The sequence below is a fragment of the Cololabis saira genome, chromosome 16 (genome assembly GCF_033807715.1).
Source record: "Cololabis saira isolate AMF1-May2022 chromosome 16, fColSai1.1, whole genome shotgun sequence".
NCBI classification, from domain to species: Eukaryota; Metazoa; Chordata; class Actinopteri; order Beloniformes; family Belonidae; genus Cololabis; species Cololabis saira.
In genome coordinates, this window is record NC_084602.1 from 42,029,617 (window position 1) to 42,046,370 (window position 16,754).

General features: G+C 40.1%; 1 protein-coding gene across 1 annotated transcript in view; it reads left to right on the forward strand.

Moving 5' to 3' along the window:
• nrxn3a (neurexin 3a) overlaps positions 1-8,418 on the forward strand; it is a 201,267-nt gene extending 192,849 nt beyond the window's left edge. The window contains exon 24 of the mRNA XM_061744148.1: positions 7,388-8,418. Within this exon, the coding sequence (XP_061600132.1) occupies positions 7,388-7,695 (308 nt within the window). The 3' untranslated portion in view covers positions 7,696-8,418. The remainder of the gene's footprint in view (positions 1-7,387) is intronic.
• The last annotated feature ends 8,336 nt before the right edge of the window (positions 8,419-16,754 follow it).

The following is a 16,754-nucleotide window of genomic DNA, read 5'->3' on the forward strand; positions in this document are numbered from 1 at the left end:
GAAAATAATAACTAACTAAATAAAACACATGAACGTGGTTCTGGTCCAACACCAACGACATCGGTCGGCCGCGGAAACGCTCACCATAAAAGTGCAGGAGATAACCGAAACAATCGTTCAGTTTGTGATACAAGCATGAAAGTCGGTACACACATCGCCAAAGGCATTCCAAAAATAATTGGACGTGGAGCCGTCGTGAATTTTCAACATGGCATAAAAACCAATTTTGAACTAATAAACCAAAAAAGATCCTCATATCTGCAAGAACTGAACCATCCAATGAATGGATAAGTAATAGAGTGGATGTTGAAGCTCAGCCAGGGAAAACTGGAAACTCATTTCAACCAATCTCTCATTAGAAAACACTTGTTTCTGGCGGCCATTTTGAAAAATGGCTGCCATGGGCGCCATGTTGAAATTCACGATGGCTCCACGTCCATATCTTTTGGGGAAACCTTTGACTATTTGTGTACCAACTTTCATGCTTGTATCACAAACTGAACGATTCCAACACATTTTATAGCTAAACAGCTGGACTATAAAAGGTCAAAGGTCGCGAGACAAGAATATATAAAGGTCGTCCACAGTGGGGGCGGAGCGTCCTAGCGGTTTGGGCTTCAGGCTCAGGATCAGAAGGTCGTGGGTTCAAACCCCGGCACTGGCATCACTCTGGGCATCCTTGTGAAAGATGCTTTAGTTTAGTTTATTTTGCACATAAAACAGAATAGTAAAAAACAATGGTCATTAATTTGTAATTTATTTATTTATTTCAAAACAGGGACAGTGCACAATAAGACATTAATCTTGTGCAAGAGAACATGCATCGTTCCAGGTTGTAGCAGCTTCATATTTTCCACCTGTAGTTCCTGGGCAGGTTGATGGAAAAGTACATTAAAAATTAGTGTAGAAAAAGAAAAAATAAGTAAAAGAGCAGAAAAAAGCAAAGAGACAATAGATAAAATAGATAAATAAAACTGGGGTCTCTTAGACCCGGCCGGCCTCACGACTCACCCATGATTGGCTAGTCTCTTCTTCTCTCCGTGGCTACCATGGTTACCGTGGTTACCACCCGGCAGTTGATCCAGTAATGATATTAAAGTTATCAGGCAATTTGAACAAACTTGTTTTCTAGGTGTAGTTTAAAAGTCATCACCTCCACCTGCCAGCCAATCAGAATCCAGTATTCACACAGACCGTGGTGTAAATGAGAATAAAGATCTGGGGGTTTGAGCTAATGTAAATGAGAATAAAGATCCGGGGGTTTGTTAGGACCCTAAATCAACATAACATTAATTCATAACTTAGGAAAGACACAGAGACTGTAGAATGATTTTTAAGGCCTTCTGTGCAGAAGAGAAGCAAAATCGTAGCCCTGCAGAGCAACATGGCTCTCTCTGGCTCTCGACGAAATGCTTGCTGGCTCCTCCTTTGCATCAGCTTTTATTGAGAAAACTGTGACAGGAAATTACCATATAAGGATAGTCAGCAGTGTATAGACAGACAATGAACAGACGTTGGGGTTACAAAGACACACATGTGACTCTTCAGTTAAAGAGGAACTAATCTGGGATGTCAGAACAACAGACAACACAAAGGTCAAGGGGTCAAATGGCGTCCTCACTAAAACAGGGACTCTCATGGGGTCTTGAAACAGATGCGTCCAAAAGACAATGGACAATGGGTCAGCTGTTAACAGAGCACTCAACCCCCTGAGTATGTCAAAAGCATGTGAAGGTTCATGAGGACTAACAGGCAGTTTTCTAAGCTGACCTAATAAACCTGATTCTAATAGTTTCATAAGGACAACTAGTTCAAAACTTTGATTAATCTCACAGGTTCTAACTAATATAAATGAGAATAAAGATCCAGGGGTTCTAATTAAATCTAAAACAGGAAAAAACCTTCCTCATCTTTACAGTCAGACATGGGTGGGAAAAAGAAAACTTTTTGGAAACTTTGAATGAAACCTTCCGGTCGCGAGTGTAAAATCTGACGTTTTTTGGGGGATATGGAACTTCTTCGGCGACGGTCTTGTGTGTTTCACGTCCGACTAATTCTGGTCCAAAATTACAAATAAAGTCAAGAAGACGACCCGTAAAAACCCACAAAAACCGTCGGCCGAAAGCCGTTCCAGGTCCAAGCTGTTGAGCAGCATTCTGGAATAAACGTCCAAAATGTAATAACTTTGTCATTTCATTTGGTAATAAAGCAGCATTTTGTAATAAACTACCCCAACGCATTTTGTAACAAATTTTGCCGCATTATGTAATAAGTTATTACATTTTGAGAAGATTATTACAAAATGCACTTGCAACTTTTTAATTTTCTAGGAAATGTAATAACATGGTGCATTATGTAATAACAATTGTAAAGCACAGTTTATTTGTTTGTTGTTGGCCTATATAATTCCAAACTTCAAATAGGAAACTAAAGTTATATTTTGAGTTTTATACATAGATTTATTGGGCTACATAGCTCTGAGGGAAATTGAAAAATTTAAATTGCATGAAAAACAACAAAAGTATAAATTCATTGTTTTTTTTTTTGTTTTTTTTAGAATTTGTTTTAATAAAAAAATAAATTAAATTGATTGTTGATTGTTAAACAAACAACAATAATAGGTATTATTACATAACGCACCATGTTATTAAATTTCCTAGAAAATAAAAAAGTTGCAAGTGCATTTTATAATAATCTTCTCATTATAAAAATGCAATAACTTGTTACATAATGCAGCAAAGTTTATTACAAAATGGGGCAGTTTATTACAAAACAAAATGAAAAAGTTATTCCATTTTGGACGTTTATCACAAAATTCACCCGTTATTACAAAATGCGGCTCAACAAAACCCTCACATAACAACTTTAAGATTTTTTTATTTTCTCAAACCTATTTTAACAAAAAAACTAAATTCTGCTAAACCTTTCCTGTGACTGTCCCAGTGAGTTGCATGGCTAAGAAGTTGCAGTTTAGGGTTTGTTGACTGTCAGTGTTAGATTCTTCTGTTTTCTGTAGATGGGCATGAATTTGCTCATTGTTTGTATATTATCCCCATCGTTTCCTTACAGCCTCGTACGCCGCCCGACCGCTTCTTACTGCCTTTACATGGACATGGCACCTGACTTACACCTTCACCCTCATCTTCCTCATCTCCTCCCTAGTCTGAGAGTAGACTCCTCTTCACCTCCTCCCTCTGTCTTAGACAAATATCATCCATCCATCCTACACTGAAGAGCAACAATTAAGCAAAAACTGAATAGATTCTTAGGTACCACGGAAAAAGTCTCTTGCAGTGAAAAAGACACATTTTTTTGTAAAGAAAAAATAATAAACCAAATTATTTACAAAGAAAGAAAAAAAAAAAGCAAAAAGCTAAAAAAAACAGAATTCTGGTGTTTCTTTTTCTGTTTTTCTGTGGTTGTGGATGTTTGTGCTGTTCCTCCCTGTACCGTCATGTTTAAGATAGAGGATAAAAATGATCTTTAACGGTACCAAGTGGCTTTTCCAACATTCTTACACAACTTTTTCCTTTGTAAATTCTTTTCCTCATGCCTAAATCATGCGGGCGATTTGTTGATGTAAGTAACGCACGACACGCATGTTCCCATCTCAATGAAGCCACTATCAAAGATGCAGTTTGTCAAATGTTTCAGCTTCATTATAATGTTTTTGATTCAAATCTCCAAATTCTGCACTTTTGTTTCAAATATTTTTATTGAACAGTTTTCAATTGCAACAGTTTTAGACATATGATCGTTTTTTTGTTTTTCCACAAAAATTGTCTGGTTTTTGGATGATCCGCCGTCGTGCTCGTCTGTTTCCTGCATGATTGACCTGCATGGACGGATCGTCGGGAATGGAGTATGAATGAATGAATGAATGAATGAATGAATGAATGAATGAATGAATGAATGAATGAATGAATGAATGAATGAATGAATGAATGAATGAATGAATGAATGAATGAATGAATGAATGAATGAATGAATGAATGAATGAGGCTGGAAAACCAACGCCGTGGATGTTTGTCGTGTCAAATCTGAATGTTCACTCCAGGCGCTTTGATAAAACTCCACCCCGAGTTTAGTCACATTTCTGAAAACCTTCCTGTTGATTTGAAGACGTGAAACGAAGGCAGGTTTGTATTTAGACCGTTGTGTTACCTGAACCTGTTCCTAATGCTAGGTCCAGGCTAATGCTAGGTCCAGGCTAATGCTAGGTCCAGGCTAACGCTAGGTCCCGGCTAACGCTAGGTCCAGGCTAACGCTAGGGCCAGGCTAATGCTAGGTCCAGGCTAATGCTAGTTCCAGGCTAATGCTAGGTCCAGGCTAACGCTAGGTCCAGGCTAATGCTAGGTCCAGGCTAACGCTAGGTCAAGGCTAACGCTAGGTCCAGGCTAATGCTAGGTCCAGGCTAACGCTAGGTACAGGCTAACGCTAGGTCCAGCTAATGCTAGGTCCAGGCTAATGCTAGGTCCAGGCTAGCATTAGGACCAGGCTAGTGTTACGTAGCAGGTGAGTATCCACGGGGGGAAGGTTCTTTTTTTTTTGTTTATTTCGAACATGTATAAAAAACAAGAAAAATTAAAGCTGCAAGCAGCGTTGATCGGGCCCTCGCACTCCTGGCCACCACCCTCCCTCCAGGTCCCCCCCAGGTTTGAGATCAATACACTCATCTCGCTTAGAGCACTATTCTATTTTGTAGTCTGGTAGAGTCTTCCCCTAGGGAAAAGGGAAAAACCGCAGCTGGGTTCGTGTGCAGTTTCCCATTGAAATAATATCTCACACTACCGAGGTTAGATGAAAAACATTAATTATATGAAGTTGGTAATTAAAGATTACAATATTTACATATCCCTCATCACACCAGTAAACAGGAGAAACCACAATGGTCAATTATTGCCAAATACAGTAAATTCCAATTGTCCCTGAACGCACCAGTGGATGAAAGATGCAGTGAAAGAAATAATTGTCAATTTCAGAATTACGACGGTGTATATTTTTATTTGCAGCTTTTGCAAAAAACCGTCAATGAAAAATGAACAATAGGAAGCCAAGAGGGCTTATGATATTACAAAGTTCACTCTCACTCATTTGACATCATTTAGATGGGTAAATTATTCACAAAAATGAATAGTAAATGGAAAATAAATTGAGTCTAAATAAATTCCGTGGGGGCAGGGAGCTGCACGCTCCCGCGCCCCCTCCCTTCTCAAACTCAGCTCCGGCTGTGCCCGTTCCCGGGTGCTGACAGGCTGTCAGATCCAGCCTGATCCAACATTAATTCATGAAAAATCACATGTTGGACCTACATTATTGAAACTCACAGGATCTTTTTACATCACAGTAAACAACATACTTACGAAGTTTGAAGTTAATTGGACATGGCATGGCAAAGTTATGATTTATTTGGATACAAGTTCATATTTTGAAAAAAGTGAGTGACAAACTTCTCCAAAACCGATATGTACCAGCGTATGATTTTTGAGTCCTGTCGAAAGGTATCTGAATCTGACATTTAATTGTCCTAAGACAAAACCACTGATTTTTAATGATTATTTTACCAGAAATTCAGAGTGACGTAAAACGGCAATTTTGTTCAAGTTATGACCACCATACGCGACACACTCAATAAGGACCCTTATGACAATAATATGTGTCGATTTCATTGTGATTGGTTGAACGAAACAGCAATTACAGCACATAATTTAATGAAAAATGTATACCTGACCAAAAGGTGGCGCTATGGAGTTCAATCCAAGATTGTCATATCCACTTGTTCCAAATGGAAGCCTGATTAAATATAGATTTGGGGTCAGATTCTGATTAAATGTACAGTTGTGGGTCAAATTGGACAAAGTATGAGCAAGTTACAACAACTTTTATGTTCATGGCGAGACACCAAAATTTGACAACCTCTCAGTCATCGTCAATGTCTTACCTATTATCTGACCAACTTTGAGATCATTAATCTCATCTCGCTTGGAGCACAGATGCATACTAGAAGACATGACAATTCCTGGTGCCAACAGGTGGCGCTACAACCGATCCTGAATATTCCACCATAGATGTCTTCAGGCTCAGTCTAAAGTCATACACATACGTTTTCAACCACATCAAATCATGTATTGCTGAGTTACAGCCAATTGATGTTTGATGGCGAGCCTTAAAAATGACCTCAAACTTCGCCGGATCACTACGATCACGCCCTCTGGTAAAAACTTAAAAGCTTTCCAATTTGGCATCGGCCATATGTCTAGATTTTACAAACCAAGTTGTGAGCCAATCTGATAAAATCTCTAGGAGGAGTTCGTTAAAATACGAGGCCTGGAAATGATCAGAATTCATGAAAAATTACATTTTCTGTTCAAAATGCCAGACTTCCTGTGTAACTTAGAGCATGGGTCCATGGGCCTAAATGTCCGTTTCTCTCCGTTTACAAGCAAACGTGAAGACGGAGGTTTTAAAAATCTACACTTTGGCCGGAGTTTTCAGAAATTATGGTTTTTGGAGATTTTGAGCTTCGTTTTCGTGTAAACGAACGAATAAAACGCTTGAAAACCCCAGCGTTTTTAATACAAGGAAACGGGGCTATAAATTCCTCCTCTAATGTGACGCTGAGCCGAGTAAACATTCACTGGTCTGGAGTTTGTTTTTCTGCCTGCTGTGTTTGTTGGTGTGTCCAGGTTTTTGTTGGGAGTGCTTTAACCCTGGCCGTTGCCGCTAACGCTAACGCTAACCTCTCTGTGTCCCCTCCAGGAGCTGAGTTAGTCACCAGGGTACTTGAGGAAACATTAGCCCATTAGCTCCTCCATTAGCTCCTCCATCCCCCCCCTCAACCCTCCACCCCCCACCATTACTGAACCACCAAAGAGTCGCTGAGGCGGGGGTGCCTTGCCGGGCGGAACCGAGGCAGCGATGATTGTGATGATGATGGCGGCTCGGTGATTATCGGGGTTACGGCTCTGGGAAAGCGTTCAAGTCTTACCTGCCACGTCCCCCCACTGACCACTGACGATGAAGATTTTTACTCGGCAACTCCTCCCTGGTAACAGATAAGACCATCTATCGCTTTTCAAGGTTGACTATGAAGCAAAAATGGACTTTTTAGAGCCTAACAAAAACCTTCCGTCTCCAGTAGGAACTACCAACAAAGCGCCTAAAGTAACCGCCCGACCAGAGCCGCACCACCTCTGCCTCCGCCGCAACCCTCCACAATCTCTCCGGCCCGTGTAGAAAAGAAATAGCCGCGAGCTAAAGCTAAAAAACAAACCCCGGCCCCCCCCCCGAAACCCGAAACAAACCTAGCGTTGTTTCCTTCCGTTTGCCCACACGTCCTTTTTGAGGAATAATAACCTCCCCACTGTCCCGTGATATATACCCACAGCACTCCCCACTGAGCCGGGCGTCAAGCGAGTCCCCGGGGCCTCGGAATCGGCCCGCGAAGCTAGCAGCACCACCGGGATGGTCGTCGGGATAGTGGCGGCCGCCGCCCTGTGCATCCTCATCCTCCTGTACGCCATGTACAAGTACAGGAACAGGGACGAGGGCTCCTACCAGGTGGACGAGAGCCGGAACTACATAACCAACTCGGCCGTGACGAGCAACGTTAGCAACGGCACGGTGAACAAGGACAAGCAGCAAAGCCTGAAGGGCAAGAGACAGAAAAACAAGGACAAGGAGTATTACGTGTGAACGAACGTTTGACTGTGACTGTGAGAGACTTTTTGGTCGAAACGAACGAAGCGAACGAAGTGAAGACAAAAGGCACAAAGAGAACTTTTATTATCGGTTTCCTTCGAGGAGCTTTTGACAAAATGATGGTATGACGTGGAACTTGAATAATCCCATACTGTGCTGAAGTAGTTGAACTGATATGTACTGTAACATAAAGCACACTTACTAATTAAGCAGACGCTTAATGAAAAGGTTTAAATAGCAAACTTTAGAGAAACCTTCCACTTCTTTTCTGGTCTGTCTGGTCAGAGACGTCGTTGGTTATACAGAAATATCTCACAGCATCATTCTCCTAAGTGACTTTTAGAGCTATGTGATCAATTTTTTTGTGAAATTGTCAACTACGAAAAGGCTCATAACCGACATTTCCAGCATGTAGTGCTTAATCGAGAGAGAGAGGGGGTCAGGCACAAGTAAAAAGGACTCTTGTTATCGAAATATTACAAAATTTTTATGGTTTATAAATATTATAAGTGTGGTGTCTTACTTATTTTTTGCTTAAAAGCAAAAGAACTAAGAAAAAAGATGAAAAGAGAAACTTATTTCTTGTGTATAAAGTCAAAGTGAGCACATAGCCGAGGCCAGAGCCGCGTTACCGTTAGCGTAACCGTCTCTGAAATCACCACCGGAATAATTCCCATCGTCCAACGAATGTTGAGACGCATTCTGGAATAAACGTCCAAAATGTAATAACTTGGTCATTTCATTTGGTAATAAAGCCGCATTTTGTAATAAACTACCCCAACGCATTTTGTATTAAATTTTGCCGCATTATGTAAAAAGTTATTAAATTTTGAGAAGATTTTTACAAAATGCACTTGCAACTTTTTTATTCTCTAGAAAATGTAATAACATGTTGCATTATGTAATAACAATTCTAAATTATAGTTTATTTGTCTGTTATTGGCCTATATAATTCCAAACTTCAAATAGGAAACTAAAGTTAAATTTGGAGTTTTATACATAGATTTATTGGGCTACATAGCTCTAAGGGAAATTGCATAAAAAACAACAAAAGTATAAATTCATTGTTTTTTTTTAGATTTTTTTTTTTAAATAAAAAAAATAATTAATTAATTAATTAATTGTTAAACAAACAACAATAATAGGTATTATTACATAATGCACCATGTTATTACATTTCCTAGAAAATAAAAAAGTTGCAAGTGCATTTTGTAATAATCTTCTCAAAATTCAATAACTTATTACATAATGTGGCAAAATGTATTACAAAACGGGGCAGTTTATTACAAAATGAAATGAAAAAGTGATTACGTTTTGGCCGTTTATTCCAGAACGCGGCTCAACGAGGACGCCAGTCTCTGTTCGTGGGAAGAATCTGACTCGGTTTTCTTGGTTGAGAAGTTTGTAACATGCATGCCGTCAAAGTCAAAGTTCAGTAGAGAGAAAACGAATCCGAGTCCCGGACGGGACCCGAGTCCCGGACGAGCCCCTCGATCTCCAGGTCTCCAGATCGGGACGATCCCCTCCAATTGAAACCTGTCCGATTTTAAAAAAGAATAAAAAATCGGGCTTTTATTATCGGTGCAACAGCCAAGTGGTGGTTTTATCTTTTTGGCAGAAACTGTGTGTTGGTTCATCGCCTGTCGTTCTCTCTTTTCTACGGAGCTGTCGGGAAGAAGAAGAAGAAGAAGAAGAAAAATGCAGTACTACAACACTGTTATTAACAAATGTGTATACAGAAATAAATCAAATGTTCAAAGTGTGGATTCTATCTACCGTCACAGTCGACTGTGTCAAAAAAAAGAGAAATTTGTTTACATATTTTATTACATGCTATCTGTTGTACTTCTTTGTAGGTAGTAAAACTGTACATATATACACGACAGTTGTAATTTTTAGTACCTCTATTGTACAGACCGAAAGATATGATTTATCAACAGATTTCATGATAAAAATCTATGAACAGAGACTTTAATAACCAGAATGTGGAGAATCATATTCATGAAGAATAAAGCTGTATTGTTAGCCTAGAAATCTGCACGGATGTTTCTAAAGTTGCATGAATATTTAATATTTAACCACTCAGAGTTTCCCCTTCCTTCTCCGCCACGGCCTCTCGGCCGGGTTTGGGTTTGGACGGGAAGAGAAGACGACGGAAGAGAATCAGGAGAAAAATACAGATAAGATTTTAGAGGAGGAAGATTTTTGTTTCATTATGCACTTCGAGAAAAAAGTGGAAATGTGGAGAAAAAGGTCGAAACGTCGAGATTAATGTTGAAGTACAATTTTGAGAAAAAAGTCAAAATGTATTTCAACTTTATTCACAAAATTGCGACTTTATTCTTGAAATTGTATTTGAACATTAATCTCAACATTTTGATTTTTCCTTTTTTTCTTCTTTTTTTTCCTTTTTTTCTCTTTTTTTCTATTTTTTTCTTCTTTTTTTCTTCTTTTTTTCTTTTCCTTTTTAATCTCGACATTTCGACTTTTTCTCACAGTACAGAATAAACAGAAATCTTCCTCCTCTAGAATATTGTTTCTCCTGCAGGAATCTTATTCTCTTCCGTAGAAAACAGTTTGGTGAGGATGATAATGAGGAAGATGATGAGGAAGAGGATGAGGTAGAGGCTTCTCGGTCCGGTTTCACTTCTGTTTGGGTTTTTTATAGAAGGACGGGAAGAGAAGACGACGGAAGAGAATCAGGAGAAAAATACAAATAAGATTTTAGAGGAGGAAGATTTTTGTTTCATTACGCACTTTGAGAAAAAAGTTGAAACGTCGAGATTAATATTGAAGTACAATTTAGAGAAAAAAGTCCAAATGTATTTCAACTTTATTCACGAAATTGCGACTTTATTCTTGAAATTGTATTTGAACATTAATCTTGACATTTCGACTTTTCCTGGAGCTTTTTCAAAAATGTTGGACCTTTTTTTTTCCTTTTTTTCTCTTTTTATCTCTTTTTTCTCTTCTTTTTTCTCTTCTTTTTCTTCCTTTTTTCTCTTCTTTTTCTTATTTTTTTCTCTTTTTTCTTCCTTTTTATTTTCCTTTTTAATCTCGACATTTCAACTTTTTTCTCAAAGTGCAGAATAAACAGAAATCTTCCTCCTCTAGAATATTATTATATATTAATATTGTTTCTCCTGCAAGAATTGGATTCTCTTCCGTAGAAAACAGTTTGATGAGGAAGATGATGAGGAAGATGATGAGGAAGATGATGAGGAAGATGATGAGGAAGATGATGAGGAAGATGAAGATGAAGATGATGAGGAAGATGATGAGGAAGATGATGAGGAAGATGATGAGGAAGAGGAAGATGAAGATGATGAGGAAGAGGAAGGTGATGAGGAAGATGATGAGGAAGATGATGAGGAAGATGATGAGGAAGAGGAAGATGAGGAAGATGATGAGGAAGATGATGAGGAAGATGATGAGGAAGAGGAAGATGAAGATGATGAGGAAGATGAAGATGATGAGGAAGAGGAAGATGATGAGGAAGAGGATGATGATGAGGAAGATGAAGATGAAGATGATGAGGAAGAGGAAGATGATGAGGAAGAGGAAGATGATGAGGAAGATGATGAGGAAGAGGATGATGATGAGGAAGATGATGAGGAAGAGGAAGATGATGAGGAAGAGGAAGATGAAGATGATGAGGAAGATGATGAGGAAGATGAAGATGAAGATGATGAGGAAGATGATGAGGAAGAGGAAGATGATGAGGAAGAGGAAGATGATGAGGAAGATGAAGATGATGAGGAAGATGAAGATGATGAGGAAGAGGAAGATGATGAGGAAGAGGATGATGAAGATGATGAGGAAGAGGAAGATGATGAGGAAGATGATGAGGAAGATGAAGATGATGAGGAAGATGATGAGGAAGATGAAGATGATGAGGAAGATGATGAGGAAGAGGAAGATGAAGATGATGAGGAAGATGAAGATGATGAGGAAGAGGAAGATGATGAGGAAGAGGATGATGATGAGGAAGATGAAGATGATGAGGAAGAGGAAGATGATGAGGAAGAGGAAGATGATGAGGAAGAGGAAGATGAAGAGGAAGATGATGAGGAAGATGATGAGGAAGAGGAAGAGGAAGATGATGAGGAAGAGGAAGATGAGGAAGATGAAGATCATGAGGAAGATGATGAGGAAGAGGAAGATGATGAGGAAGAGGAAGATGATGAGGAAGATGATGAGGAAGAGGAAGATGATGAGGATGAGGAAGAGGAAGATGATGAGGAAGATGATGAGGAAGATGATGAGGAAGATGATGAGGAAGATGATGAGGAAGAGGAAGATGATGAGGAAGAGGATGATGATGAGGAAGAGGAAGATGATGAGGAAGAGGAAGATGATGAGGAAGATGATGAGGAAGAGGAAGATGATGAGGAAGATGATGAGGAAGATGATGAGGAAGAGGAAGATGAAGAGGAAGATGATGAGGAAGAGGAAGATGATGAGGAAGAGGAAGATGAAGATGATGAGGAAGAGGAAGATGAAGAGGAAGATGAAGATGATGATGATGAGGAAGATGATGAGGAAGATGATGAGGAAGAGGAAGATGAAGATGATGAGGAAGAGGAAGGTGAAGATGATGAGGAAGAGGAAGGTGAAGAGGAAGATGAAGATGATGAGGAAGATGAAGATGAAGAGGAAGATGAAGATGATGAGGAAGATGAAGATGATGAGGAAGAGGAAGATGAAGATGATGAGGAAGAGGAAGATGAAGATGATGAGGAAGAGGAGGATGATGATGAAGATGAAGATGATGAGGATGAGGAAGATGATGAGGAAGATGATGAGGAAGATGAAGATGATGAGGAAGAGGAAGATGATGATGAAGATGATGAGGAAGAGGAAGATGAAGATGATGAGGAAGAGGAAGGTGAAGAGGAAGATGAAGATGATGAGGAAGATGAACATGATGAGGAAGAGGAAGATGAAGATGATGAGGAAGATGAACATGATGAGGAAGAGGAAGATGAAGATGATGAGGAAGATGAAGATGATGATGAAGATGAAGATGATGAGGATGAGGAAGATGAAGATGATGAGGAAGAGGATGAGGAAGATGAAGATGATGAGGAAGAGGATGAGGAAGAGGAAGATGATGAGGAAGAGGAAGATGAGGATGAAGATGAGGAGGAAGAGGAAGATGAAGATGATGAGGAAGAGGAAGATGAGGATGAAGATGAGGAGGAAGAGGAAGACGTAAGTGTGCGTGCACAGGGTTTTATAAATCCGGATTTTTTTTTTCGCCCGCCATTTTCGGCTTTTGGGCGTACGTGCACTTTTAGTGTGGATCCTACGCACTCTTTTATAAATGAGGCCCCAGGGGCCTCATTTAAAATGGACTGCGTAGGAGTCATACTAAAAGTGCACGTACGCTCAAAAGCCGAAAATGGCGGGCGCAAAAAAAAATCCGGATCTATAAAACCGCGTGCACGCAGACTTCCACGTAAGGTTCTCTTTATAAATCACAGTCCAGCTGGAAGGCTGCGCACGTGAATCCGCCTGGTATCCCTCACTCTACACGCCCACTTTCTACCGAAAATGGAATCATTTTGCATATGAATGAGCCTGCTGAGCATGCGCAGTGGCTTCCTGCAACCTGTTTGGCTTCAGAATGAATGAATGAACGTGTCGAGCCACCGTGCCACTGAATTTCACTGAGATCTGAGATCTAGATGTTGTTGATGAGGAGGAGGACAGGAAAACCACATTATTTTGTGGTCACAGTAAAAGTAGAAAAATAAATAGTATAAAATAAAGCGAGTGAGTGGCAGCACGCCGTTGCTGCGCGGAACGCCGTGAGTTCCCCGGTGCAACAGGGGGACACACGTCCCCCCGTCTTTTCAAAATCATGTTTATTTTCCCCTTACTTTTTACAGTTTAAAAACTAACGGTAGGCTCAGCCTTAAATTGCAAATTATCAAGACACTGTATGAAAGCGATACGAGAACGGCCCCGCTTCACCCCCCCCGCTCCCCCTCCTCTCCCGTCTCTCCTCAGAGCTGCTCAGGGCAGGTTTATGGTTCCGCGTCACCGACGCAGAGCCTACGGCGTAGGTGCGCGTCGCCGCGTACCCTCCGCCGTAGGCTCTGCGTCGTTTTAACGCGGGGCCATAATTTAGGCACCATACACCCGCACGTAAAGGTTTCACGCGCGCGTAAAACTCATATATATGAAAACAAATCTGAGTCCCTTTAGGGAAGAAATGAGGGGCTCCGTGGGGCTCCCTAAACGCAGCCCCTCATTTGTTCTGTCCTAAAGCGGTGAAGGAGGTTCCCGGCGTGTCCTGCACCGCGGCTGCAGCTCCAGCAGCACCAGAGTCCTGACTGACAGCTTCACACACAGAGGAACACGATCAGCGCTATATTATTTTATTTTATTACTTTATTATTTTAAGTCTGATATATTTTGTGATATGTGATGACATTATTAAGAGTATGACATGAATCTGGCTTCATTTCACCACCTCACAGCCTGCGTCACCAGTTCCCCGTGTCTTAAGTAAATTCTTACGGGAGGGTCCTAGTTGCCGTAAAGATAAGCACATTTTTCGGTTAGTTTTTTCTTTTTAGATCCGAGGATTTGCGTAGATGGCGGCTTCCGCAACTTTCAGGCGCTTTTTCTGCGCAAGCAAGCTTTATAGATGAGGCCCCAGGTCTTTAATAGATCTGCACATGTGACATTGATAGTGTACTGCTGGCACAAAAGTTTTATCTGGACTTTCCCATGGTCCCACCACTGCTTAAGGCAATCAAATCAATTTTTCCTATTTTTAAAACCACACCAAAAATAGTTTAAAACCTCCTTAAAACCTTTATCCAAAATTAATACAGAGTTAAAATGCCAGTATGCACTCCTTGGCACACTATTCTTAAAAAGCCCATCACAAAAAACCAAAGAATGATCTGTAAAACCTACTGGCACTATTCTGCACTCCTTAACCACATTAAAATGATGTTTAAAACAATAAAACCTATTCAGTCTAGCTAAGGAGATCACACCATCATTCACGTGGGACCAGGTGTATTGACGACAGTCTGCATGCATCCTCCTCCACACATCCACCAGGCCATGCAAGTAAATCACCTGCTTCAGAGTGTATTGGGAAGCTGGATGTGGCTCTGCATGATTTCGATCTAAAAACTCTGACTATGTACAGTTAAAATCCCCACCCAAAAATAAATAATCCTCCGAACTGTGGCCGTTAAGATTAGAATTCACTTTTTCTATAAAAACCTTTCTTTCTGCTCCGTTATTTGGAGAATAAATATTCATAAAAACCAGGGTAAAATCCTCAAATGTAGCTTTAACAAGTAGGCACCTCCCATCAACCACCTGCTCTACTTCTAGAGAGGACGGAGTGAACCTCCTGGAGAAGAGTATACCTACCCCACCACTCAGTGAGGTGCCATGGCTTAAAACCACTTGGCCCTCCCATGCTTTCTTCCAGTCCCCCTCATTACACTGGTCACTATGAACCTCCTGCAAAAACAACACATCAATGCATTTAGTCCTTGCTGCGTCCAACACAATCTCTGTTGTGTGTCTCTCTGGTTGTTTTTCTCTGGTTGTTTCTCTGGTTGTTTCTCTGGTTGTTTCTCTGGTTGTTTCTCTGGTTGTTTCTCTGGTTGTTTCTCTGGTTGTTTCTCTGGTTGTTTCTCTGGTTGTTTCTCTGGTTGTTTCTCTGGTTGTTTTTCTCTGGTTGTTTTTCTCTGGTTGTTTCTCTGGTTGTGTTTCTCTGGTTGTGTTTTTCTCTGGTTGTTTCTCTGGTTGTGTTTCTCTGGTTGTGTTTCTCTGGTTGTTTCTCTGGTTGTGTTTCTCTGGTTGTGTTTTTCTCTGGTTGTTTCTCTCTCCGGCATCAGAATCAGCTCATTATCTTCCTCCTCAATGCTGACGTTTTTATGCCTCGTTAGTCGCCATCAACTCGTTCCTTGTTTGGTGTCATTTGACTCTTATTAACGCTGTTTTCTTCTCCGCCACACACGTTTATCAGCGCTGGCTGTTCTCCATCTTCTCTGGTGAGAACCGGGATCAGGGAAATTAAAGATTACACCGAGCTCTCACCTGATCCACGACAACCTGCACATGTAACGTACAAATATAAATCAATTAAAAAACACGGTACAAAAAGGAAGTTCTGGGAAGTTATTTGATTGAGGAGAACTCCTCCGTTATGGAAAGATTGTGTTTGTTAGCTCGTTAGGTGCAAAGGCCCAACCAATGGGACAAACTGTAGCCTAATAGTGTAAATTAGCAGCTATTTATTATTAATATTTATGTTTAATTATAATAGAGGTAACAAAGGGGCAGGGTTAAATAAGTTTTACTTCTACCTGCTCCTTTTCGGACACTGGTTTTTTCCCCCTGTTAGTATTACGTTTTTCTTGTTGTTGCTTTTTTTTCTGTATGTTTTGAATTTGTTTTAAAATTTTATATTTTTTTCCTTATGTGTTTGAATTAAACAATTCAATCAATCAAAAAGAAAAACTGCTAGCGGGTTCTGGCGGTTCCCCGTCCATCACATGATGCTAAAAGGAACAAGATTAGAATTATAATGACCAAACTGATTTTTTTAAAATGTAAAGCTGCATATTTTATTTATATTCATATTTTTAAGCACTCAAGCACTTTCTTAAGTTAAGTTAAAGTTTAGCAGTAGTTAAGTTGAGTTAGGATGTTTTTAAACTGTATCATTATTTTCTTTTCTGAGCCAGAGGCAACGGAAATTTAGTTCCCAGTGCACTGTGTTACATGTGTCCTGAAAATGACAAATAAAAACTATCGTATCGTATCGTAAGATGTGTTAGAATAGACACAGAAACCAGAAACGTGTTAAACCAGAGACGGTGAGTTGTGATGTTGTTCTACCGACTGTAGCAGCTTCACCTGGATCAGGCCTGAATGCAGGAATTGTGAATTAGAAAAAAGTCAGATTGGTTTAATTTACCGCACAAATTGTTACAGATTACTTTAGTAATCCTGTATTTGACCCGGTCTTTGTACGTTTTGACCGTATAAAAACATAATTATTACCGTTG